General features: G+C 43.6%; 1 protein-coding gene across 10 annotated transcripts in view; it reads left to right on the top strand.

Annotated features, from left to right (window-relative positions):
* unc13c (unc-13 homolog C (C. elegans)) overlaps window positions 1-27597 on the top strand; it is a 794870-nt gene that overhangs the window by 519034 nt on the left and 248239 nt on the right. For all 10 annotated transcript variants that reach the window (XM_085968792.1, XM_085968791.1, XM_085968790.1 and 7 more), the window contains 2 exons: window positions 2824-2913; window positions 5908-6036. In XM_085968792.1, coding sequence (XP_085824918.1) covers window positions 2824-2913; window positions 5908-6036 — 219 coding nt within the window. The remainder of the gene's footprint in view (window positions 1-2823; window positions 2914-5907; window positions 6037-27597) is intronic.

Below are 27597 nucleotides of genomic sequence, written 5' to 3'. Positions count from 1 at the left end.
ACTAAATGGTACAGTTTTAATGTGGGTGCAGGAACAGAGAGACCTGGGGGTATACTTACACAAATCTTTGAAGGCTGCAGAACAAGTTGAAAGAATATGGGACCCTTGGATTTATAAATAGAGGCAAGTACAAAAGCAAGGAAGTTCTGCTAAACCTTTATAGAGAGTGCTGGCATACTCTGTCTACTTCTGGGCACCACACTTTAGGAATGATATCAAGGTCTCGGAGAGGGTGCAGAGGAAATTTACTAGAATGGTACCAGAGACGAGGAACTTCAGTTATGTGGAGAGACTGGAGAAGCTGGGGTTGTTCTCCTTAGAGCAGAGAAGCTTAAAAGGAGATTTATTGAGTGAAAGGGTGGTGGAAGCTGATTCAGTAGTAACTTTCAAAAGAGAATTGAATATATACTTGAAATGGAAAACTTTGCAGGGCTGTGGGAAAAGAGCAGGGGTGTGAGACTAATTAGATAGATCTTTCAAAGAGCTGGCATAGGCACAATGGACTGAACGGCCTCCTGTGATGTACGATTCTGCGATTCTATGAAACTGGCTGAACTTAGCATTAGTTGCATTAAGGCGTCAATTAAAAATCAATAAACTATTTCCAGTTGGTCATTGGAATGAACAGTTTTACTCCAATCAATAGACTGGAGTGAGGAGCATGGTTGATATGTCTAGCAGCTAGTCTGGCCTGAATTGCTGATGTAGTCCTTCTGGGGAAATGGTCTCGGGAGGCAAATTCAGGGAGCTAAATTGCCAGAGGGCAATTTTAACCTCTGCAGACTGCTAGTTCCTGGTCCCCAGGAAATGGCAGGCTTGATTCCTCTTTTTTTATTAAAGTTGTTTTGTATCTGTGTCATGTGAAGTGTGACGGACACACACAATAGACCTGAGACTTTCCTGTATAAAATGATAAATGTGAAAAATTGCCATGGCTGACTTGGTGTGAATCTGCTAAGCCACATGTTGATAATTGGAATTCCCCCAAGTGAATCGGTTAATGTGGAATTGAATAAATACTAATACAGGAAACTTTCATTTAACCAGAGGTTAAAAGTCCGGAAAGCTCTATCTACCGGCAAAATTCAGGAGCCGTTTTCTATAAGTTTTTTTACTTCTCGTTGCTTTTTTTTCCCCAGTCAGGCTCTGCAAGGTCTGTAGCTAAGCAACAGCTTCAGCTAGAGACGCTTGCAGCTGCAGCCGACTGTTTTGAAGCTGTTGCTAAGCAACAGGGTTTGTTGATTCACACGGCGCTGAAAAGCTCTGTATGTTTTAACATTAGCGCTGGTTTATACGGCAGTTTTGATCTAACGGCACCAGCTCGGTCCCGTCAGTGCCGGATACCAGAAAGTTTCCTGTACTTGCTTTAGTTTGAGTGTTTATAATGTGTGCACCTTCTGAAGAGCATAGTCCTGGAGCTTGGTAATGTCATTGGAAAAGACACTGAATGATGGTTGGCACTAAGGGTTATAGATAGCCAGTTTTTTTTTAATATTCATTCTCAGGATGTGGGCAAGACTGGCATTTATTGTCCATCCCTAATTGTCGTTAACTGAGTGGCTTGCTAGACTTGAGAAGGCAGTTAAGAGTCCACCATGTTGTGTGGGACTAGAGTTATTAATAGGCCACACGGGTAATGACAGTGGGTTTCCTCACTAAAGGACATTCGTGAACCAGTTGGGTTTTTATGACAATCCGATTGCTTCATGGTCAATTTTTACTGGTACCATTTCCAGATTTTATACTTTGTTTGGTATTGGGTGGAATGTAATTCTTTGTAAGGTTTTAATTATGTGTGTAGTAGATCATAAGCAGTCCTGTGATAAAGTGGACAAAACACTAGAGCTAGATACTTCTGCAGCTGCTGTCAGATTTGTAAAACCATGAGCAGACATGCTCCTCCCGATCCCACGTTTAAAGAATGTGGTTTGCTGCCGGCTACCAATCACAGCACCCCCCCCCCTCCCTCCCCCACCACCATCCTCCCCCCAATCTCGACCTCTAGCCCCCAGACCTGACCTTTAGCCCCCCCAACCTGACCTCTAACCCCCCCAACCTGACCTCTAGCCCTCAGAACTGACCTCTAGCCCCCAGACCTGACCTCTAGCCCTCAGAACTGACCTCTAGCCCCCAGACCTGACCTCTAGCCCCCAGACCTGATCTCTAGACCCCATCCTGATCTCTAGCCCCCAGACCTGACCTCTAGCCCCTTCAACATGACCTCTAACCCCCCCCAACCTGACCTCTAGCCCTCAGAACTGACCTCTAGCCCCCAGACCTGACCTCTAGCCCCCCCAACCTGACCTCTAGCCCCCCCAACCTGACCTCTAACCCCCCCCCCCCAACCTGACCTCTAGCCTTGGGATGTTTTGCGATTTTTAAAGAGGGAGAAAAAAAGGAAAGAACTTGTATTATATCGAGCCTTTTGCATCCTTGGAATGTCTCACAGTCAATGTGTTATAAAAAATGTCTCCTCTGTTGTTTTGTAGACAAAAAGACTACATACACACAAGATGATGTAGCTGTTGATTGTCAGTTGCTCACAGAGAGAGGCTTATTTTGCCTATTTAATATAAAATGTATTTTTAAAGTATATAATCTAAGCATCACATTTCAAACTTCGGCTTTTGCTGGCTTTCTAAAACTGTGAAGCGAAGTATCATTTTTCTGTAGCAAAATACTGCAGATGCTGGAAATCCGAAATAACAACAGAAAATGCTGGAAAAACTCAGCAGGCCAGGCAACATCGGTGGAGAGAGAAGTAGAGTCAACGTTTCGGGTCAACCCTTTGTCAAGATCATTTTTCTGCATTACTTTCCCCAGGATAATTTCCCAGCAAGCAATCCAGAAAGACTGCAAGACCTGAAATCAACTGTGGACCTGTTGACCAGCATTACCTTTTTCCGAATGAAGGTGGGATGTTATTTTACCGAGCGGATCATTAAATGGAATGCAGTTAAAATTTATTTATTAGCAAAGACAACTTTACCTTGTTCATTATTGTTCATGACAACTATATTGTGCAAAAGGTTTTATTGTTTTACTCCATGAGATGTGGATTTTTCCTCTAACTAATATTTTGCTCAGGATAAGTTTTCTCTAGTGACTTAACCCTATTGGAAAGTGTTGACTGCAACACTGGATTGAGGTAGAATATAATGTACAGCGCTGTGCCATATATACATGGTCATTTGCTCTTGCAAACCTGACCCTGTGATCTAACATCTGTTTTCTGAAAGAACATTTTAAATATTTGGGGTAATTCTATTACTGAACACTTTTTTTTAATTCAGCCTTTTTTGTGACGAGTTCTACAGAAATTATAGGGCACTCTCAATCTGCATGTCATGAATTAGCTGTTTCAGTAGAGTTGACTGCGCTACAACAAACAATATTATGTCGCAATGTTATGGAATTTTAACCCCCAAAAAATGGGTGGGTTGGGGTCAGGTGGGATGTAAAAATGTTAAAAATCTGAATCCCGACCCCAACCTGCCCACTTCCGGTTTTAACGGAGGCGGGACGGGGGCAGGCAACCAATCCACTCCCAGGAGGCGGGTTGTCCATTTAAATATTATAATGAGGATGCATGCCTCATGTTTAACCACCATTTTAAATTTAAGCCTGGCTGAGCGAGTTTTCTGGGCCTCACGATACCCGGCGGCTAAGGGGAGGCGAGGACTGCTGGATCGAAGAGGTAAGTGCTTTTCCACTTACCTGCTGGATCCAGCTTACCTGCTTCACAAACTCCCCATGATCGGACATCCCCCCGACCCTGCCGATCTCCCCCCGACCCTGCCGATCTCCCCTCTGGCCTCCGATCTCCCCCACCGCCCCCCCCCACCCCCAGCTGTCCCCCGGCCTGTCCGATCCCTCTCTCACTCCTCTTCGCTCCCTGGCTGCGGCCTGGTGCCGAAGGCCGATCAGCCCGACAGTCACCCAGCCTCACAATCTGTCTGGCTGCGGCAGGGAAATGGAGACAAAAAATGGTAATCAGGTCCTGCTGTTAAATTCGGCAGGACCTGAGGGAAAACCGTTTTTCCCCCGATCGCAAAATTACCCACCTGCTCCCTCCCCGCCTCTGAGATAAGATCGGGGCCAAGGATCATATGTGGAACTGCACTGCTCATTACACACTTTCTTCTTCCCCTGCCTCACCCCCACCCCCCCACCTCACGAAAGAGAGAAAATATTTATTCCTTATCATGCTCTATGGAACAAGAAAAGGTCATTCAGCACATTGAACCTGTTTCTTCTATATACCAAGTACAATTTGCCCTGCTGTGCTTCTCCCGACTCCACATTTAAAGTAAGCGAGCTGCCGCCCGCCCCCCCCCCCCCACTCCCCTCGCCACCCCCCCCCCCCCGCCCCCCTGGTGACGGCAACATCAGCCGATCTTCATTGACTATTCAGCAGCTGGCTATTCGCACCATGCTGGTTTGTTGGAAAACAAGGATTACCCTGTGCCTTATTTTCTACCTCCTTCTAATCTTCAGGGACAGATAACCCTAGCAATTACCTTGTCAGAAAGAACTAAAGTGAGCCAGGCCATGGGTTGCTGTATAATAAAGGTGTGTGAATAGGAGGGAAAGAAAAGACTTGCACAGCATGTCATAATGTAGTACCTCCTTAAGAATATAAGAAATAGGAGCAGGAATAGGCCACTTGGCCCCTCGAGCCTGCTCCGCCATTCAATAAGATCATGGCTGATCTTGGGCTCAAAGCCACTTCCCTGCCCACTCCCCATAACCCTTCACTCCCTTATCTTGTAAAAATCTGTCTATCTCCACCTTAAATGTATTTAATGACCCAGCCACCACAGATTTACGACCCTCTGAGAGAAGAAATTCCTCCTCATCTCAGTTCTAAAAGGGCGACCCTTTATTCTGAAACTATGCCCCCGAGTTCTAGATTTCCCCACGAGGGGAAACATCCTCTCTGCATCTACCTTGTCGAGCCCCCTCAGTATCTTATATGTTTCAATAAGATCACCTCTCATTCTTTTAAATTCCAATGAGTACAGGAGAAAAGAAACAGTTCTCAAAGAAAACTACCGCACAGGATTTGTTAGCTTAATAGAATATCCATAGTATGAGGAGAAAACTTTATTTAAAGAATAAGAACTGCTATGCCCAAGAGCAGTTATTTAACTTTTGGAATGTATTATTCATGTTTCTATTAACAAACATGCCCAGTGAATTGATTAGAAAGGAGAGTTCAGGACCAGAAAAGACTCTGAAGTCCTTTTAGCTAGTTTTACAACGAATATCTCTCAATTCTTTCTCTTTTTAGTCATATAAATTCAACTTTGAATGTTCTTCAGTAGTACAGGCACAGTTTATACTGTTTCCAATGGATTTTTTTCTTGCCCAATTTCTTTTCTCCCCTTCTGAAGATGTTGACTGCATGCTGGGGTACAGTTCCAGGGTACTGGGTGCTCTCTTGTACCTCGCCCAAGTGACCATTATTCATGTTTGCGTCCTGACACGTCGGAAGGTTATTCATTCCAGCAAGACATGCACGCTCACACACACACTTCCAGTAGTGATTGATAGTCAATGATCGGTAGTAGGAGCTCCAGTTAGTTTGGCCCTCACTAGTCCAGGACTGGGATCAAACCTGGAGCCTCCCTGGTATTGCTCAGGTACATCACTGAATAGACTTACTGAGCCAAAAGGGAAAGCACTTTTTAAGAAAAAAATTCTGATTTAATTTCATACTACATTAGTGATTAACTTTGAAACAAAATTGGAATCTGAATTCTGTGCCCCAGGAACCTTTTGCTTTACCGCAAATGTTGACTTTATGTACATATCATAACACTCCTCAACTTGATAAAGATTTGTGCTTATTTTTAACACCTTGCATTGCAGAATTGTTGACTCATTGAGCATTGATGATTTCAGGTTCAAGAACTGCAGAGCCCTCCAAGAGCAAGTTCTGTGGTGAAAGACTGTGTCAAAGCCTGCTTGGATTCAACCTACAAGTATATTTTTGACAACTGCCATGATCTGTATAACCAGTTGGTCGATCAGGTAGATCATTTTTCTCAATGCCTTGTATATACTGCATTTAAAGTTTCCACGACTGTATAGATACTTATCTAATGAGCTGCGCATCAAAGCGATGTGTAGAAAATTGGCAATAATTTACAGTAGGAGTCCAATAGTCAAGATGACAGCGTTATTAGATGCACTTTTATTTATAGTACTTTAACCTCTCTCATAATTTCTAACTGGGACACTTTTTATCTTTAGCAATATTGTAATGAAGGTATTTATTGAATAAACATCTATATATTATGCAGCACTTTCAGTCAGCAGAGAGGTTCATTGATTAACTACAAGTCAGATACTCATTAAAATACACAAGTTAAATATAGATGGCTTCGCTGTTTCCAAAAACTAGCACTGAGCTATTATTCCTGCCTAATTGTCCTGTTTATGAATGTGGTACAAGATGAATGTTCAGAGTTTAAAACCAAAACCAGGATAATGGGAACAATCTGCAATGATTGTCTTACTGCAATTAAAGAGGACCTTGGTGAGACCATATCTGTAGTACTGTGTACAGCTTTGGTCTCCTTCCCTAAGGAAGGATATACTTGCCTTAGAGGCGATGCAACGAAAGTTCACTAGATTGATTTCTGGGATGAGGGGATTGTCCTATGAGGAGAGATTGAGGAGACTAGGCCTATATTCCCTAGAATTTAGAAGAATGAGAGGTGATCTCATTGAAACATATAAAATTCTTACAGGGCTTGACAGGGTAGATGCAGGGAGGATGTTTCCCCTGGCTGGGGAGTCTAGAACTAGGGGTCACAGAGATGAGGAGAAATTTCTTCACTCAGAGGGTGGTGAGTCTTTGGAATTCGCTACCCCAGAGGGCTGTGGGTGCTCAGTTGTTGAGTATATTCAAGGCTGAGTGTTACATCGTTATATTATTACATCGTTAAATGGAACTACTTGTTACATCATTATATGGAACTGCTTTGGTTAGTGTATTTATATTACTATGTGGCACACTGTGAAAAGCAGTGCGCAGTGCAAGGTCGGACATCTTGTACCACTCCGCACCAGGCGGCAGCAACATCATAAAAGCAAGAATACAACTGAGTGAAAGTCATAAACTAAATTAGTTAAAAGTGTCTGTATTACATAGTAATAAGAACACAAGGAGACACAACATGGTGGCAGCGGTATAAGTGAGTACAACTTGTGCCATACGAACTACGAATAAGATGAAAAGTGAATATATGAGCTGATCGTGAGTGCCGGTGTCTGTGGTGATTGAGCGTGAATCGTACAGGCAACTAAGATGGCGGCTGCCGCTGCACTGACTGTGCAAATGCAACCCCTCATGAACTGGGAAGCCGACGATATCGTAGAGGCATTCCGCAAGTTCAAACAGAAATGTGACCTTACATTCAAAAGCTTCCTGAAGGGTACTGCCAACGAAGAAAAGGTTAGTTACATTCTGTTGTGGACAGGAGAAAAAGGTCTAGATTTGTATAATAGCTGGAGTTTGACTGAAGAGGAAAAGGAAAACCCTGCGACAATCTTTGAGAAATTCAGCAACCATCTAGAACCTAAATCCAATCACCGTATACATAGATACAAATTCCAGAGTCTAAGACAGGAACCCGGTGAAACAGCTGACAATTTCCTGACAAGGCTGAGAAATGAAGCCAGCAAGTGTGCATTTAAGGAAATGGAGGAAAGGCTTGTGGACCAGCTGATATGGGGGTCAGCGCATGCAGAGGTACAAAAAGCCCTGATAGAGAAAGAAAAGCTCGAAATAACAGAGGCTATAGATACTGCGAGAGCTCATGAAGCCATGAAGCAGCAAATGAGAACGCTGATTTCTCAAACGGCTGACATGCGGATGGCTTCTGAGACGGACAACAGAGTGGATACAGTGAGAGAAAAGTACAACACACCAAGACATTCGCATGACAACGGGAGAAACATGTGCAGAAACTGTGGAAGACCGCACGATTATACAGACAGGAGGAAATGTCCAGCATATGGAACAAGCTACAATGCATGTGGCAAACTAAACCACTGGGAAAAGAGGTGTAGAACGAAGAAAGAAGGAACATACATCAAAAACAAAGGCAGACAGCAGAACCAGAGAAAGAAACACAATATCCATGCCATGGATGAACAGGATGATGATGATTATGGTCATGACAATACACTAAACATCGAAACCATAAAGGTACGGCTTCACGAGATGTCCAGAGCAGAAAATATTCCGAAGAGAGAATTGCACACCATCATCCAAATCGAAAAGAGGGTCAAAGGTCAGCCCACAACCATCAACTTAAAGTTGAAGCTGGACACAGGGGCTCAGAGCAATATTCTCCCATTGAGACTGTACCAGCAGATCTTTCCCGAAAACTTGAGAGAAAATGGCTACCCGAAAAAGGGTTGTTTAAAGGCAAGTAATGTCACGCTGACAGCATACGGGGGGAGTGAGATTAAACAACTCGGAACAACCTTTGCCAAAGGGACACATAAAAGAAAGAACATCAACTGCATGTTCTATGTCACCGACACTGAGGGGCCAGCGATCCTGGGATTAAACAGCTGCGAGAAGTTGAGATTGATCTCAGTGAATCACGAGCTGACGGAAACGTCACTGAGGATAGACAGTAACACCCCGCTGGAGAATCGCCCACAAATCAAGAGTAAAAAGGACTTGATAGACATGTATCCAGAATGTTTCGATGATACAGTGGGATGTTTCAGAGATTTCCAATACCACATCACCATCGATCCAGAGGTAAAGCCCGTTATCCTGCTCCACGAAAAGTACCCATCGAGCTGAAGACAAAGCTTGAAAGAGAGCTAAAGGAGATGGAAGAAAAGGGAGTGATCGTAAAGGTCACTGAACCCACAGACTGGGTAAACTCAATTGTGGTACGAGAAAAGCTAAACGGGCGTCTCAGAATATGTTTGGACCCCAAAGATCTAAACCAGGCGATAAAGAGGGACCACTATCCCACCCCAACGCTAGAGGAGATTAAGCCATCACTGGCAGGAGCCACGGTTTTCTCAAAACTAGATGCCAGAAATGGATATTGGAACGTGAAGTTGGATGAGAAATCAACAACACTGACAACATTCAACACACCATTTGGGCGTTACAAATTCCTGCGGCTACCAGTCGGGTTAAAGGTCAGTCAAGATATCTTTCAACAGAAAGCAGATGAGACATACAGAGGCTGTGGAGGAGCTATAGGAATAGCTGATGATATTCAGATCTATGAAAGAGACCATGATATGCACCTACATGAGGCTATGGAGCGTACCAGGAAGGCTGGCATCAAGTTAAATGCCGATAAGTGCATAGTTAAAGTCAAGGAATGCCAATTCTTCGGTATGATTTACACACCAGAGGGAGTCAAGCCAAGTCCTGAGAAGATTGTGGCGATTGCTGAAATGAAACCACCCAAAGATAAGAAAGAGCTGAGGAGTTACCTCGGCTTGGTCCAATGCATGAGTTCTTTCATCTCACGCATGTCGGAACATACAACAAATCTCAGAGAGCTAATGAAAGAAGATGCCAAATACCAGTGGTCTGAATCACACGAAAGGAATTTCAAACAGCTTAAAGAACTGTTGTGCAAAGAAACAAGTCTGTCATATTGTGACAGAAGAAAACCAGTCACTCTACAAGTAGACGCTTCTACCAGAGGACTAGGGGCAGCTCTTGTGCAGGAAGGAAAGCCAATAGCTTTCGCATCAAAGGCCTTGACGTCAGCCGAGACGAGATACGCCAACATAGAAAGAGAACTATTAGCAGTAGTGTATGGATGCGAGAAATTCCATACATACCTGTATGGAAGGCAGTTTACAATAGAAAGTGACCATCGGCCACTAGAACAGATCTACAAGAAGAATCTGTGCAAAACACCTACAAGACTGCAAAGACTACTTCTAAGGCTCCAAAGCTATGACTTCACGCTTAAATATAAGCCAGGAAAGGAAATGATGCTAGCAGATGCATTGTCTCGATTGTCACCATATGAGAAACACGAGGTGGAGGGTCTAACAGTAAAAATCCACCACCTAGTGAGTGTTACCCCTACAAAGCTCAATCAAATCAGAGATGAGACAAGCAAAGATGAGGAATTGCAACTACTCACACAACAAGTGATACAGGGGTGGCCGGAGAGAATCCAGCAGGTACAGGCGACAATTCATCAATACTGGACGATTAGAGACAACATCGCAGTAGAAGACGGTATTCTCCTTGCTGGATCGAGGATCATCGTGCCAAAGACGATGCAGACAGAACTTCTCCATCTAATACATGAAGGCCACATGGGAATGGAGAAATGCAAGCTGAGAGCCAGATCAGCTGTATACTGGATAGGCATGTACAAAAATATTGAACAGATGGTTTTTGCATGTGGTATATGCCAGAAATACAGAAATGCACAACAGAAAGAGGAGATGATACCTAGTGAAATATCGTCAAGACCATGGCACACTATTGGGGCAGATCTCTTCATGTGCAATCAAGAATGGTATCTCATAGTGACAGATTACTATTCCAAGTTTCCTTTTGTGAGAAGGATGAAAGATCTGAGAGCCACAACTACCACCAGAATTGCAAAGTGCTTGTTTGCTGAACAAGGAATCCCGGAAAAGGTAATCTGTGACAATGGAACCCAGTTCACATCGAGTGAATGCAGAGCTCTGGCAGAAAAGTATGGGTTCAAAATAGTAACCTCATCCCCACATTTCCCAAGGGGACACGGGTTCATCGAAAGACAGATCCAGACTGTCAAGAGAACTCTCATCAAAAGTAGTGAGATGGGGGAAGACCAAGACCTTGCCCTCCTATCACTCAGATCAACACCACTGAAAGCAGACATGAAATCACCTGTGGAATTGCTGAATGGGAGGAAGTTTAAGACTACCCTACCAGCAAAAATACATCCTCCCCAGGACCAGGAGGACTTCAGACAGAAGCTGGCAGAAGCACAAGTCGTAGGGAGCAAACATTACGACAAACATGCAAAGATGCTACCAGAATTGCTGAATGGGCAATCAGTGCATGTGCAAGACCCGGTGTTGAAAACCTGGAATCCAGCCATGGTCATTGGAAAAGCTGATACTCCAAGATCCTACTTCGTAGAGACCAAACCTGGTAACCAATACAGGCGGAACAGACTCCATATCAGACCTTCACCTGAACTGGATAAGCAGCAGATAACATCAGCAACATTGACAACACCAGCTACCACAAGCAGTACAATGCCAGAAACAAGCGCCACAAATCAAACAACCACGAGCATGCACACTCCAACTCCAAGTGCGACAGCAACAACAACAAGAAGAGCGGAACACACCAAAACAACGCAGAGAGGAGTGGTCACCACCAAATCCACAAGATGGAGGGACAACATCCAACCACCTAAGCGATATCGCGAATAAGAAAAGAAAACTCACGATTCTTTGTATTTGATAATAATAGTTTAGATATAATATTCTTTTAATTAAATTAAATTTCATGTTTTAGTTTTTTTGAGAGAGAGGGATGTTACATCGTTATATTATTACATCGTTAAATGGAACTACTTGTTACATCGTTATATGGAACTACTTTGGTTAGTGTATTTATATTGCTATGTGGCACACTGTGAAAAGCAGTGCGCAGTGCAAGGTCGGACATCTTGTATCACTCCGCACCAGGCGGCAGCAACATCATAAAAGCAAGAATACAACTGAGTGAAAGTCGTAAACTAAATGAGTTAAAAGTGTCTGTAATAAGAACACAAGGAGACACAACACTGAGAGTGATAGAGTTTTGGATATTAAGGAAATCAAGGGGTATAGGGATAGTGTGAGAAGGTGGAGTTGATGTCAAAGATCAGCCATGATCTTATTGAACGGCGGAGCAGGCTCAAAGGCCCAAATGGCCTACTCCTGCTCCTATTTCTTGTTATTATGAGACTGTCATGGCTTGAAGAAGAAAAACAGCCACCGAGGAATTCTCAAGATAATGTAGCTATACAAAGTACATCACAAATTTACAGTGCAGTTTCCCACTTTATGTTTCTTTTGATTAAGTATATAGCTTGAATCTACATTTCAAATTCTTATCCCTCTTCCAGTAAAACTGGTGACATTGAGAAAGGCCTTTCTTTCTAGATGATCAGCTATGACAGGGGACAGGATTACTTGGCCTACAAATCTCCCCCTGATCCTAATGTACATATAGACAGTGTTAGTTGGCAGCAGTACAAGCAGATGGACAACAGAAGAGACTAGCAGTGTGATAGTGAGGTGAACAGAGGGTGGAAACATACAGTGGAATGAAAAGTCTGGCTGGGAGCTATACAGACAATCAGATGGTCGAAAGAACAGCAAAAGAAGTGGACAATAGGCTGGATAGGTGGTGAGCAATGCACAAAAAATTGCAATAGGCTGGACAAAGATAGCAGTACAGAGAGGCAAGCAGTCGAATAGAACGCCAAACAGTAGATGAAGTGGGCAGACAGAATGCCAGGTGGAGAACTGAGCTGCAGGACTGACAAAGTGGCAATTGGTGATCAGCTGAGCAGTGGGAGAAGGTGATATTGTGCTCTACAGATTTGCATTGGGAGAAGGTGATATTCTGCTCTACAGATGTGCAGTGGGAGAAGGTGATATTGTGCTCTACAGATGTGCAGTGGGAGAAGGTGATATTGTGCTCTACAGATGTGCAGTGGGTTGGACACACAAGCAGCTCTGCAGCTTAACTGAGCAAGGACTGGGCATACGGTAAGTTAATCGGAGCAGATAGGTAACAGTGCAGATGGCTGGACAATGGGATACATGGATGGGCGGGCAAACTGTGGCACAAAAAAAAAGACCACAACAAAATTGACATACCAAAAATATAATCACTAAAAAGAAATCCTGAAATGTACAATTGACCTCATCAGCAATAGTTAAGCATTGAGCAGCTACACAGTCCAGAACTCAAAAATATTTTTAAACCACCTGTTCTCTCATCATAGTGAGTTATGCTGCTGCAAAGGCAGAGCTTGGAGTGTGGGATGGTGAAGGAGGAGCACATGTTTCTGGTGAAAGGATCTGGAAAGAAGAGAGATGCATTCATAAATGGTTAAAGAAGTGTTTTTTAACTATAGTTACTAGAAAATAAATAAATAGTAATTTCTTCATCTACTTCAGGTGGATAAATACATAATGAAATAAATATATTTCCCTCACATACCAGAGTTATATAAATAAATTTGGGGGAAGAAGGGCCGCTCAGGATCATATGGTTGCATAATTTGTTAATCCTGTAGAGTGGTGTAGGGAATAGATGCAAAGTGACAATGTGTTAAATTGCTGATCAGGTTTAAAGATGATGCAGGGGTCAAGGGCTCCAGACACCTAGACCTAGACCTGTACACTGGAGTAAAAGTCGAACCAAAGTAGTATTCCTGAGAAAGGGTGAGTAGGTAGACCGGGGAAGTGGGAGGAATCTGTCTCTGGAACAATAACTAAACACAAAGTCACTTTAATACACTTGAATTACATAAATAAAGAACTCCTTGTATGTACATTGTTTTTCCTGTCTAAAATATCCTCACAAAAGGTTCCAAACTTCATGCATTATGTTGTTTTGATGTTTCTAATCAAAAAATACATAAATTTATATTTATCATTGAAGCTCCACTTTGCTAATATTTATAGTTCACTGGATAGGAAGCAGGAAGGAAGTGAAATTCACAAACAGCAAATCTTAGTACATTGTGATTGGTCAGTCTTACTGTCTATCATAAAAAGATTGAGTCAAAGGCACAGATGCATCCTGGGAGTTATAGACACAGATGCATTGTGGGAGCTGTAGCCTGCTGAGTCCCTGCAGCGGGCAGTGATGGCTTGGGAATACACCATGAAGTCAGGCCTTGGGCCGCTCAGAGAGGGATGTACTTTTAAACACCCAAAATGCTGTTGTATAGGTAAGTTTATCCATTTTCTTGCAAATTATCACTTTTTTGTATCTTTACTCTGTTACAAACTTTATTACTTGCACTAAATTCCTCACCTTAAGGAGGGTCCAAGGTGGTGGACAAAAGGACTTTCTAAAAAATATATTTGAAGCAATTTGATTGATTTCTCTCTTAATTGGTGTATTTTGCTGACTGCTCATTGTTAATTGGTTACTTTTATATGCCCTTAATATTTCTTTTTGAAACTTCATATATTCACTTTGCATACTTCTGGTTGGCACATTCCCTAATTACTTGGTTGTGATTTGTTTTGTGAATCTGAAATTTGATCCACTCAAGTGCATGTATGACACATTTTTCAGATCAAGTGTGATACCTGAAGGACACTTGATAGATACTCTGATGATTTCTCAAGAACTAATCCATTGATTTAAAACTTTTTGAAAATTATCACTTACTCCTAATCACTATCTGGTACATTTGGGTTCCTATACAAACAAAAGTACTGTCACTGGAAATATACACACACACCCATGAACAGAATGATGTAATTGTGCTCATTATTCTTCCCCAACCCAGTTGTCCTCAGTGCTGCTGGAAATGGGCATCATCTGTCTACTTGGCACAAAATGAGGCAGGAGCCACTGTTACCTCGCTTCCACCTCATTGCAATGCTTCTGCCTGTTCTCAAAGCGAAGAAAATGCACCCCTAATATCCAATCCGTTCCAATCCAATCTAATAGTCAGGTTCCAATCCGTTCTAATCTGTTCCAATCCAATTCAATCCAATAGTCAGGTTCCAACTATGTCATTTGTTGTTAAATCTTTCTTGCTGCCACATGCACAAGTGTTGGAAGATAATTCAAACAACTAATATAAAGTAGCAATGTCATAAATAGTGAAACAAAGGACAACTATTTGTATGGATTCAGTTGCCAACCATGGGGAAAATAAGTAGTGCCAATTACCAAAATGATTATAAGGTGGAGCCTTTGACAGATTGAATGAGGACATGGTAGAATCACTAAGGACGCGATCTTGCCAGCCCTGCGGAGGCGGGTATGGAGGCAGGACTGCCGGGAAAATGGCAGAATCTGGGGGAAGGTGCCCATCCCGCCCCCCAACCCGCCCTGTGCCATCTTGCCAGGAGGCGGGTAGCTGACCCGCGCCGGGTCCTGTCTCCTTGGAGGCGGGAAGGGTAGTTAACAGGCAGATAAGAGGATTATCCCCATTGTACCCACACGTGTGGGCTTCCCAAAGGCTGCAAACCCCGCCAGGGCCACCGAGGCGAGTAGTGGGTCTGTGGGGGTCAGAGGGGTGCAAAAGTGCGCTGTGAAGGTAAGTGATGGGTGCAAGTGTGGAGAGGTAAGTATGTGAGGTGAGTGGAAAGTGTTACTAAAAGTTTACTTACCTTTGTTTCTTCCTGCAGGCTTCAAGAGTTGGGTATGCGGAGAGCCTCGCACCTCCGCTGCAGCAACCATCTCCAATGCAGCAACCATCCAATTTCTGCTAAAGAAAGAAGTTTGATGAGGTCTTGAATTCAAGAACTCTCAAACTACAGAGAATGTCACTGTTTGACAGCTTCACAGAGCTGTCAAACGATGACAATTCATCTGTCAAAAACTTTTGAGAGATGAAACGTCATATGCTGACGTTCTCTGTAACCGGCTTTCCCTTAATTGGCCTGCTAAGCCCGCTGGGCGGGCTTAACAAGGTCAATCAAGGGAAAATAGCGTGGGTTGGCCAGAAGTTGATGGAGGCGGGACTAAAACCCAACAAGTGGGAGTCCCGCCTCCAAAAGCCCCCCATTGGCAAAATCCAGCCCTAGCTGTCAAAGGTCAATTGATGGAAAATTACCCACACAGGAAAAAGCACGGCCATCTTAGAGAATTAAAAGCTCACAAGAATCATAAATTCGTAGAGTTGTGCTTTATATGAATGAATTATTAGTTGCGTTTGACATCTTGATATGTGGGTTTCTGTTACTTGACAGATTATTTTTTAATGCAAAATTATTATTGTTTTATTGTCAGTAACAAGCAAGTTCCAGAAAAAGTAAAATTCACTGTAATGCTCAAAATTAAAAAAACTGAGGAGACTGTAATTCTAATAAATCATGTATTTTTAATTTTTCAAACTCTATTCTTGGACCGGAGCCAATAATGTGACTTTTTAAATGAGGGTAAATCGGCTTTCATTAATTTGCCATACATTTCTACAATTAATCTAGCATTTATTAATTATTTTTTGCAGATGTACCATACATTAGGAGATAATTTTTTGAGTGACAAATTCATGCAAAGAATAAGTAATGCAAATTGGGTAAATCCCATTTCTCTGCAGTATGTATACCAAGTGATAATCCACCTTTACATCCCAGGAGACAATATTTACCCCTATTAATGTCAGAACAGTGTTGCTGTGGTAGTCTTTAAATTGATTCAGACAAAGAGCCTCCTCATGAACTGAGATCAGTTCCAGATGGACTGTTCTTGAGATTAAAAATTTAGCATGCGGACCAGATTGCAAGTCCAACTGGGAACTGTCAGACTTCTAGAAAATAGTTTCCTGTCTTCATGTTACTAGATGAGATCAGAGAATGACTGCAATGCTTGTTTAAGATTGCACTAATTTCCTAAATATTGGAAGGGTGGGGACAGGCCAAAGATAGCAAGAGCCTGAAATAAATGTGTTCAGTATTTAATTTACAAATCTCAGACACCATCATACCACATGCTGAGCTGAAATGAGCTTCAAGCTCTCCTAGTGTAATCACAATACATTTTATGGCAATGCAGATCAGACTGCTCTCACTTCCTATTCAAAATTTAAGTCTAAGATCATGTCAGAATACTACCTCTCCCAAGTGGTTGTGTTATGGAAGTCTTGTCAACGATCTGATGCCAATGTGGTCAAATGCATATTCCAGTGTTTTGACATATTTAGAATTCTTTCCCATTACTGCGGTAGGGTTAAGGATATGCATCTACAAGCAAATTGTTAAGTCTGTGTGTCCCAGTTATGCTTATTATAAATCACTGGACACAGACCACAAGAATAACTTTAACAGGTCTTTACTATTCGGAGGTCAGGGCTGAACTGCCCAGCAAATCCCTACACAACACTTATATACCGGTGTGGTCACCACCGGTATTACAGTATACAGCAGCCAAGAGAAAGTAGTACATCTCTTAAGGTAGTTCTCTTAAGGTGGAACAGGTTACATACACCACAATCCTCCCTTTTTAGCTTAACAGTTATATCCCCATTTAACATAACATAATAACATATATATATATACAACTTCATGCAAAACAGTTCAAAGATTCAGTCTCTGAGGAGGCCTCCTGATTCGAGTTGGATAACGCCTTTCAGGGGTCTCTGATTCTCGTTGCTGGGGTGACTCATCTAGTTGGTCTCTTATGGATTGGACATCATCATCAGGTACATTCACTTCTGAGGTAGATGCTTCAGGTTCACTAACTTCTTCCACGGTTGTCTCTGCCGTAACCATGGGTTCGACCCTTGTTCTCGATTCTACCAGTTGGTCAGCATGACGCCGTATTACATTTTCACCAATATCTACCGTGTACATCAGGGGTCCTTGTCTGGCCCGAATTGTTCCAGATTGCCATTTCTCGTTTTTATAGTCCCGGGCTAACACTGGTTGTCCTATTTCGAAACTCCGAGTGGTCTTGTTATTTATATGCTGGAACTGTTTGTTTTCAACTTCCCTCCGCACATTTGGTTTTAACAAGTCCAACCTGGACCGCAACCTCCTGTTATAGAACATCATGGCAGGACTTTGGTTTGTCACTGCATGAGTGGCGTTTCGATATGCCAGTAGGAATTTGTCCACCTTGTGTTGTAGTGGAATCTGATCTTCGCTCATGGCCTTTATTGCTTTTTTGAACGTTTGTACAAATCTCTCGGCCAACCCGTTTGTAGCCGGATGATATGGGGCAGAGGTATAATGTTTCACCCCATTCTTCTTCATGAATTTCTGGAATTCTTCTGACACGAACTGCGGTCCGTTGTCTGAACATATTTGTTCTGGCAATCCATTTCTTGCAAATATCGTTCTTAGCACCGCGATCGTCTTTTCCGAGGTAGTGGTAGTCATCTTAATCACTTCTGGCCATTTAGAATGTGCGTCCACCGCAATTAAAAACATGGAGTCCATGAATGGACCCGCAAAGTCAATATGTACACGTTGCCATGGGGTTGAAGGCCATTCCCATGGATGCAGCGGTGCAATCGGAGGTGCATTTTGCACTTTTTGGCACCCTGGGCAGCTTTTCGTCAGATCCTCTATCTGTTGGTCGATACCCGGCCACCACACACAAGCCCTAGCAAGGCTTTTCATCTTGACTCCCCCCAGATGACCTTCATGCAGTTCCTTTAGAACTCTCTCTCTTAACTTAGGAGGAATAATCACCCTTGTTCCATACATCAATGTTCCTTGACAGACGGACAGCTGTTCTCGTCTTGCTGAGAATGCCAGTAACAGTGGACCACCATGTGCTGGCCATCCCTTCACTGTCACTTCGTAGACCCGGGACAGTGTCGGGTCGTTCCTGGTTTCTCTTTCAATACTTGCATTGGTGACTGGTAAACATTCGATGATGGTCGAGTGAAATAACTCAACAGGGTCAACCGTCGGTGCCTCCTCCTCTGTAGGTAGTGGCAGGCGCGACAGCCCATCAGCATTACCATGCTGCTTTGTACCTTTGAATTCGATCTGATATTGATGTGCCCCTAGGAAAAGGGACCATCTCTGGAGTCTCTGTGCTGTCATCACCGAAACACCCTTCTTAGGGTTAAAAATGGATACCAACGGCTGGTGGTCTGTCAGAAGCGTAAACTTTTGGCCCTGCAGGTAATGATTAAACTTCTTTACTCCCCACACAAGGCTGAGAGCCTCCCTATCTATCTGAGCATAGTTGCGCTCAGCGGAGGTCAATGATCTGGATGCGAACGCAACTGGCCTCTCCAGGCCATTTGGCAACTTGTGTGAGAGTACTGCCCCAATACCATATGGAGAAGCATCACAAGCCAAACGAATAGGCAGCGTTGGGTTGAAGTGAGCCAACACTTCCTCTGAGGTGATCAATGCCTTGCTTTTGCGAAAGGCCCTCTTACAGTCCTCGCTCCACTTCCATGGTACTCCCTTCTGCAAAAGAGCGTTCAGCGGGTGCAGCACCGTGGATAAATTTGGCAGAAACTTATGGTAATAGTTAATCAACCCTAGGAACGACCTCAACTGGGATACATTATCCGGAGCGGGAGCCTTCACAACAGCTTCGATCTTGTCAGGAGACTTATGAAGCCCCTCCTGGTCAATGACATGACCACAGTACGAGATCCGCTTCTGAAAGAACTCACATTTCTGGCGATTAACTCGAAGTCCATATTCTTTCAATCTGGTGAGCACCAGTTCCAAATTTGCAAGGTGTTCCTCATCATCATCTCCTGTAATCAGAATATCGTCCAGGTAACATTGTGTGCCTGGAATTCCCTGTAATACCTGCTCCATGGCCCTCTGCCAAATTGCTGGAGCCGATGCCACTCCAAAAACCAGTCTATTATACCGGTACAAGCCTCTATGCGTGTTGATCGTGAGATACTGGCGTGACTCTTCCTCAACTTCCATCTGTAAGTACGCCTGCGCCAGGTCTATCTTGGTGAAGTGTTTCCCGCCAGACAACGAAGCGAAGATATCCTCAATCTGCGGAAGCGGATACTGCACCGTGTGAAGCACCGGATTAACAGTGATCTTGAAATCTCCACAGATGTGAACCTTCCCCGGTTCCCCCGGCTTGTTGCTTGACGAACGCTTCATGACGGGGACAATGGGCGTGGCCCACTCACTCCAGTCTACCTTAGACAGTACTCCTGAATGTTCTAGCCCTTCCAGCTCAGCTTCCACAGCAGGTCGTATCGCATAAGGTACCGGTCTGGCTTTGAAAAATTTCGGGTTTGCATGTTCTTCAACCTTGATGTTTGTCGTAATTCCTCTCAGTGTTCCCAGTCCCTGTTGGAACACCTCTTTAGCAGCGTCCAATATTCTGGACAATCGTTTAGGTTTGACATCTTTTTTACTGGAATCTACCGTTAGTGCTTTTAAGGAATGCCAGTCCATATTTATTTTCCTAATCCACTCCCGTCCCAGTAGTGGTGGACCTCCCTCAGGTAGCACATATAAGTCCATTCCTCGGCTTTCTTTGCCCTTGTGGACCACCTTTACCTCTATCTTCCCGATGGGGTATACTCTTTGCCCCGTGTATGTTTTCAATACAATCTCCGTATCCCGTAGGGGAATATGTGGGAATAACCTTTTGTAATCTTGCTTATTCATGACCGTCAATGCCGATCCAGTGTCCAATTCCATCTTCACTTGGACTCCTGCTATCTGAAGTGTGACCCAGATTGTTTGAAGGTCTGCTTCATTACCAACATTGTGTACTCTTAGACTACCCAGTTCATTACTGCTGGAGTCTGAATTTGACTTCTGTTCATTCGAACTGTTCTCTGTCACCTTGTGTACCTTTCTGTACTCTTCCTGCGGTGACTTTTTGTTGCTGGTCTTCTTTCCTGACCGGCATACTTTAGCTATGTGACCAAGCCTGCCACATTTTCTGCATTCCTGATTTTTGAACCAGCACTGGTTCTGATCGTGCGTTGTCTTTCCACAACGATAACATTTTACTGTACCCAAGACCATTTGATTGGTGCTGAGTTCCGGTGACCGTAGCTGCATTTCCGCAGTGCCTCTCGCTGCGGCTTCGTGCGATGCTGCAATAGTGACAGCTTTATCAAGCGTAAGATCATTCTCCTCAAGCAGTCGCTTTTGTGTTCCTTTTAACAATCCACACACAAATTTATCTCTCAGCGCATCTGCTAGTCCTGTTCCAAACTGACAGTACTTTGATAGCTTACGCAGTTCAATTAAAAATTCAGCGTTGCTTTCGTCTTTCAGCTGCGTTCTTCTGTAAAATTTAAATCGTTCCACTATCATCAGCGGCGTGGGGTTTAAATGATTTTTCAGGACAGTAACAATATTCGTGAAAGTCTGATCCGCCGGTTTATCTGGTGATAGAAGGTGCTTCAATAGCCCGTATGTCTTCGCACCCATTGAGCTTAATAAGGTTAGTGCTTTCTCATCATCTGGTACCTTATTTGCTTTACAATAAACTTCCATGCGTTCTACATACGTGGTCCAATCTTCGATATCGCTATCAAAGGTATTAATGTTCCCATGTTTAGGCATCCTTGCAAGATTTTTAAATTTTTCTCTTTCTCAAAATGGCGGCTTCCCGCGCTTGTCTTCTTCCCCCGCCTACTAAAATGGCGGCTTCCCGCGCTTGGCGGTCTTTCCCGCGCTCGTCTTCTTCCCCCGCCGACTACAATGGCGGATTCCCGCGTTTGCCTTCTTCCCCCGCTGGCTGCAGTGGCGATTGCCGTGCTGCTGCCGTTCTCGCCTCCCCAGCGGTTCTCAATTCCCCGACGCTGCTTTTACTCCCCCGCAGTTCCCGTGGGCATTCACGCTTCCCCTGCTGTTGCGCCTCTCAGCCCCGCATGCAGCCCGGTCCTTTACACCGGCTGCATTTGAGTTCTCCGCGGCTCTCGTGCCTTAAGCTGCCCCAGTCGCTGCGCCTCTCAGCCTCGATTGCAGCCCGGCCCTTTTCACCGGCCGTGGTCGAGTTCTCCGCCCTTTTTCCTCCGTTTTCCCTCCCCCACTCCACAGTCAACGCGGCCGACTTTCTGCTCGTGTCGCTGATCGGCTTACCCACCACCGTGGTAGAAGGGATGATCACTGCCTGTCGCTGATGGAGGGCTTCGTGGTCAGAATTTTTCTTTTTAACCCGGGTTCTCGATGCCTCCCGTGCGATGGTGCTCAGCAGGATGATGAGGGCGGATGCCTCTTCTCGACGCCCGTTCTGAGGACGAAGCTGCCTTGGATGTAAAACTGCCGCAGGGTAAGATCGGACTCGTCGCCACTGTTAAGTCTGTGTGTCCCAGTTATGCTTATTATAAATCACTGGACACAGACCACAAGAATAACTTTAACAGGCCTTTACTGTTCGGAGGTCAGGGCTGAACTGCCCAGCAAATCCCTACACAACACTTATGTACCGGTGTGGTCACCACCGGTATTACAGTATACAGCAGCCAAGAGAAAGTAGTACATCTCTTAAGGTAGTTCTCTTAAGGTGGAACAGGTTACATACACCACACAAATGTCTTGCAAAATGTGGGCAGGACTTTTGAAGACTCTGTCACCAACTGGTTCGCACACAGTGGTTGGCTTATTGAACAATTGTGGTGCATTGCCTGAGATTTTGTGATAAACTTCCCCACCAGCGGCACAGGGCTTCGGAAAATCCTGCCTCTATCTTTTGAAAACTGCTGAGTGGGGGTAGTTTTAACTTCTGGAAATTAGAAGAGGTGTGCAACAGGCGGCTGATCCAATATCACCCGTTTTACACGATCACCAAAAGTTAAAATTACCCCCAGTATGTTCAAAGCCCATTCCATCAGAACTATCTTTTCAGTAGCCCACAGTGCAAGAGAGCACCCAGACAGGCTACAGCCTGTTAATTATAAATGCATATGATTATTTGAGCTTAAAAATAAATGTAATTATGTTTTTGATGTTCCCATTAAAATGTTACAACAATGAGCTAAAGATTGATATGTGGCTATTGTAATGTCAAAATAGAAATTTAAAAATATTCATGCATTTTCCCCACTCTTACAGCAACAGTTTAAAAAAACGTATTGGAGTTGCATAACTTTTAATCAAATCACACATGTTCTCTTTATATCTGATACAATTCATACAATACTTTTAATATATTTTTAATACTTGAACTAAGTATTAATTTTATGTTGGGCTATGTTGCAATGTATTTCTGTTGAACTGTAGCCTGTATGAACATGTCGGTCATTCAAAGTTGTTTGAGCAGTTAGTATCCATGTCACCTGTCAAAAATAAAGTGCATGTCTTGTATTTATATGATCAGAATCTTTCTGCATGATTTGCCCGTGTTATTACACATGCAGTAATCCTGAATCGCAAGTACACCATTGCTGCAGAAACTCATTTGGTTGAAGGAGTAGCACTGTGTTGAATGAGGAAATGTCAATTGCACATGAAGGTGATGGATGACTCTGCTCTACTCCTGTGTGACTTGTCATGAATAATTTTAGCCCAAATGTGTATTGTTCATAACAAATTAATTATACTTCAGTACTCCAAACTTTCCCTCATGAATAGTTAATATTCAGGTTATAGTTCGAGAAATTTCAGGTCAATTTATGCAAGTTATGTTTACATTGTATTCAGAGCCAGAACATAATAGCTACTTTGTTTTAGTAGCTGACAGAATTTTAAAAAGCACCAGAAATAATGACACATCTAGTACCATTTAAAAAAAACTGAATTTGTCAAAATATGTAATGTATTTTTAATCAAATCATTTATTTTTAGTTTCTCCAGAATAATATTAGCAGCCCATATGCGTATATCTTTTGTAAAATATGTAAGTGCTGATTTTAACATGAGTAATGTTTATAATGGGACTCACTTTCTTCAGCATGGCAAGCTCTTTAAGCAATTAGAGGCAGATTCTTGATTATCAGGGGAAACTACAAGCTCTTAGCAGGGCTGATGTGCCTAAAAGGATAAGAACTGATGCTCTCCTGCCTGAATGGTAAGGTTCTAATAGCACAAACATTTCCTAGGTCAGCTCATTTGTATAATTCTTCAGAGATCCAGGTGGAGACGTGTGCAAGTGTAGGGAGCACACTAGTGATGGGGGTAGAAAATTGTGCAGGAGTGAAATTTTAAAGGGATGGCCAAAAATAATCTGAAAGCCTTTAGAAAGGCTCAAAAGACATCTCCACTCATGAGTAGCCTTTACAAAAGCTGGAGCGGCAAGGGATTAATTAATGACCGCCAAACGCAAGGGATAAGGAAACCCCATGTGCAGGCTTGAGGCTACGGCTGCCAGGTTCTGTCTATGGCTGTGCCAGCCCTATGATGCATACTGGCAATAGGTGTCTGTAAAGTCTGTGGGTTGTTTAGTTAATTAATACACAGACTACCAGAGTAACTTCAAACAGGACTTTACTATTCGAAGGTCAGGGCGAATCTGCCCAATAAATCCTGACACAACACTTATATACTGGTGTGGTCACCGTCGGTATTACAGTATACAGAAGCCAAACAAAGTAGTGCCACACCTAAAATGGTTCTCTTAAAGGTGAACGGTTACATACAATAGTTCTCTTAAAGGTAGACGGGTACATACACTACAATCCTCCCTTTTTAGCTTACAACATACTTATTCCCCATTAAACATAACATATAATCAACTTCATGTAAAACAATTCACAGATATAGTCTCTGCGGGAAACAGTTCACAGATTCAGTCTCTGCGGGAACAGTTCACAGATTCAGTCTCTGGTCTTGACTCGGTCCGAACAACATCTCTGTGGTGTAGCCGGTTCACATTTCTAGCGTGACTCATCCAATAGTCTTTCCCTTGGCTTAACAGCTTGAACTTCCGTCCTGCTGAACCAGCAGTGCTGACTTTTACAAACAGCTGGACTGCCTTGGTAATTTTTCCTACTTTCCAACTGATTTGGCCCCCTTCGTAGGGCCCACGTGCATGATCTGATAGAAGTGATAATGATTTAGATGGTTATCGTCTTCTGCTTCGTCTTTTTCTTTTCTGCTTCTTGGAGACTCTCGGGGCTCCCTTATCCGCTGCCAGCTGTAGCGCCACCATCTCCCTATGTTCCTTAGACTTTAAGTGCTTCATCCTGATTTCTGCACTTTGGGAGTTTTCATCACAAGCTGGGCAGACCAAGTCATCGTAATATTCCGTGTCACTCAACAGGTCATGGTAATATTCGGTGTCGTCCTGAGCTAGTCTAGCGAGAGGGCCTGCTACTTCTTCCTTACCCAACTGGACGTTAGCCGACTGTTGTTCCCTCCCTAGACATCTTTCCTGAAGAGACTTCTTCATGCGTTCATATTCATCCCGCTCTTCCTGGGTTTCCTGCCAATCCTTCACTAATGACCTCATTTGTGATTCCAATACTTCCCCTTCCATCGGGGATTGATTGATCGGGCTATTCAATCCTTCTACTGGAGCAGCTGTTTCAACATTCTGTAGTTCACATTGACGTGATTCAGCGTACTTTCGGCAGCCCCGTAAAATCTGTGTTGCAACCTCAACTATTCCCCAAACTTTTGAGAGCTCCGAACCCCTTCCCTTTGAAGATTGAAGCTCGTGTTCAAATGGTTCCCATTGCAGAGTCATGTCTCTCAGCATATGAAGGAGTTGGCTGACCGTTAACTCTTCCACGGGGACCCTGTGGATCAGAGTCTTCTCCATTTCATCCACCTTTTCCTCCAATGCTTTCACCTTCTTTTCCTCTTGTACTTTGGCTTTAAGCGCTCTGAGAAGTTGCGCCTTGATGCTCTCTAGCTCATGTTCAGGGGCCATTCTTACAGTCTCTGTGTTTCTTACAGTTGCCTTTTCTTTCACTGAAAGAATTCCCAGTTGAATCTGTTCTTCAAGTTGTTGAACCTCGGTCATTGCCGCCTCATATTTGTCTTGGGTTTCCTTCAATATTTTTATGAGTTCTTGGACATCTTGACTTTCATGTTCTGCCATGTCTTTCACCTCTACTTTCTCATCTATGGATGGAACTTCTACCGATGAGTCTGTCTTGGCCTTGAGCTCATCAAGAATTTCCTGCAGCCTTTGGACTTCTTGCTCATGTTCAACCTTTAGTTGCTCATATGCTTCCACTGAAACTAGCTTTTCGGAGGTTGCCGAGTTAACCCCCTCCAGGATTGTAGCCTGGGCCTGTTCATACTGTTCCTTCAACTTCTCAAACTCTGCTTGTAAGGAGTCGTAGAGAAGAACTGGAATAAAATCCTGGCTTCCTGAAGATTCCTCTTCATTTGCTTCTTTCTGCAAATATTCTAACTCCTGAACATCATAAGGGAGATGTGATCGGTGATTGGTCACGATGGCTCTATGGTCGCTCTTTGCTTGAGCTAGCTGCTTCTGTTGTCTTTCCAGATTCTCCCATTCGGTGTCATAGAACTTTTTCATTGTTTTCATCTCTTGTACGAGACGGTAACTCAATTGTTCTAATTGTTGTCGTAATTTGAAATAAAGTTGAGTCCGAGCTCGGTGTTCTTCCGTCATGGATATGTCCTTAAACTGAACAGACTCAGAATTCTCTGTCAAACTATGTTGTCGTTGTTCGGTGGAGATCTGTTCTGAAACTTTGTTCTTCTCTGGAGCATAAGCCTTTCTGCATGCCTTCGTTTTTCCAACCTTAGTCGGCAAGTCCATTTTAGCCTTGTCTTTCACATTTGGGTTGGTCTTATCGTCATCCGATTCAGAATCTGAGCTGATTGTCTGCACCGAGTCCTCACTCGTTATGGCTTTTAGATAGTGCCATTCCATGTCTATTTTCTTGATCCACTCCCGTCCTAGAAGTGGTGGTCCTCCCTCAGGTAGTACGTATAAGTTCATTCTTGGGTGTTCTTTACCCCTATCTCTCACCTTGACTCTTATCTTTCCCATGGGGTATACTTTATGCCCCGTGTATGTCTGCAATACGAACTTGGTATCTCTTAAGGGTATATGTGAGAATAGCTGGTGGTAATCCCTTCGATTTATGACTGATAGAGCTGATCCAGTGTCCAACTCCATTTTCACTTGGACTCCAGCTATTTTTAGCATGACCCAGATAGTTTGTAGGTCAGCTTCCTTACTCCCATTGTGAATTCTCAGACTGCCCAGCTCCTGGCCGTTTGGGTCTGAGTCCGAATTCTGTTCGTCTGAACTCTTCTCAGCCACCTTGTGTACCTTGTTGTACTTTTCCTGTGATGGCTTCCTTTGGTTGTTGGTCTTCTTCCCTGACCGGCATACCTTAGCTATGTGACCCAGTTTGCCACATTTCCTACATTCCTGGTTCTTAAACCAGCATTGGTTCTGGTCGTGTGTTGTCTTCCCACAACGATAGTACTCGAGGTAATTTGATCCACACTGAGTGCCGCTGCCTTTAGCTGCATTTCCGCAGTTCCCTTCGCTGCGGCTTCGTGCGATGCTGCAATAAGGACAGCCCTGTCAGTGTAAGGTCGTTTTCTTCGAGTAGTCGCTTTTGCGTTCCTTCCTTTGACAACCCGCACACGAACTTGTCTCGCAATGCCTCTGTCAGATTCCCTCCAAACTGGCAGTGTTTCGCTAGTCTACGCAGTTCGACCAAGTATTCTGCGTTGCTTTCGTCTTTCCTTTGCGTTCTCGCATAGAATTTGAATCGTTCCGCCAACATCAACGATGTGAGGTTCAAGTGATCCTTCAGAACAGTCACAATATCATCGAAAGTCTGATCCGCCGGTTTAGCTGGTGCTAGTAGATGCTTCAAGAGCCCGTATGTCTTCGCGCCCATCGAGTTTAGCAAGGTTATAGCTCTGTCATCTTCTTCTATTTTATTGGCCTCACAATAGATCTCAATGCGTTCCACATACGTGGCCCAGTCTTCTACCTCGGAATTAAAATCGTTGATGTTACCGCGCTTAGGCATCTTCCTCTCTTCC

This window comes from Somniosus microcephalus, chromosome 27 (assembly GCF_052327205.1).
Source record: "Somniosus microcephalus isolate GS21.2 chromosome 27, FLI_Smic_1.0, whole genome shotgun sequence".
Lineage (NCBI taxonomy): Eukaryota > Metazoa > Chordata > Chondrichthyes > Squaliformes > Somniosidae > Somniosus > Somniosus microcephalus.
The sequence above is the reverse complement of the archived record's forward strand: the minus strand, read 5'-3'. Positions and strand labels throughout refer to the sequence as shown.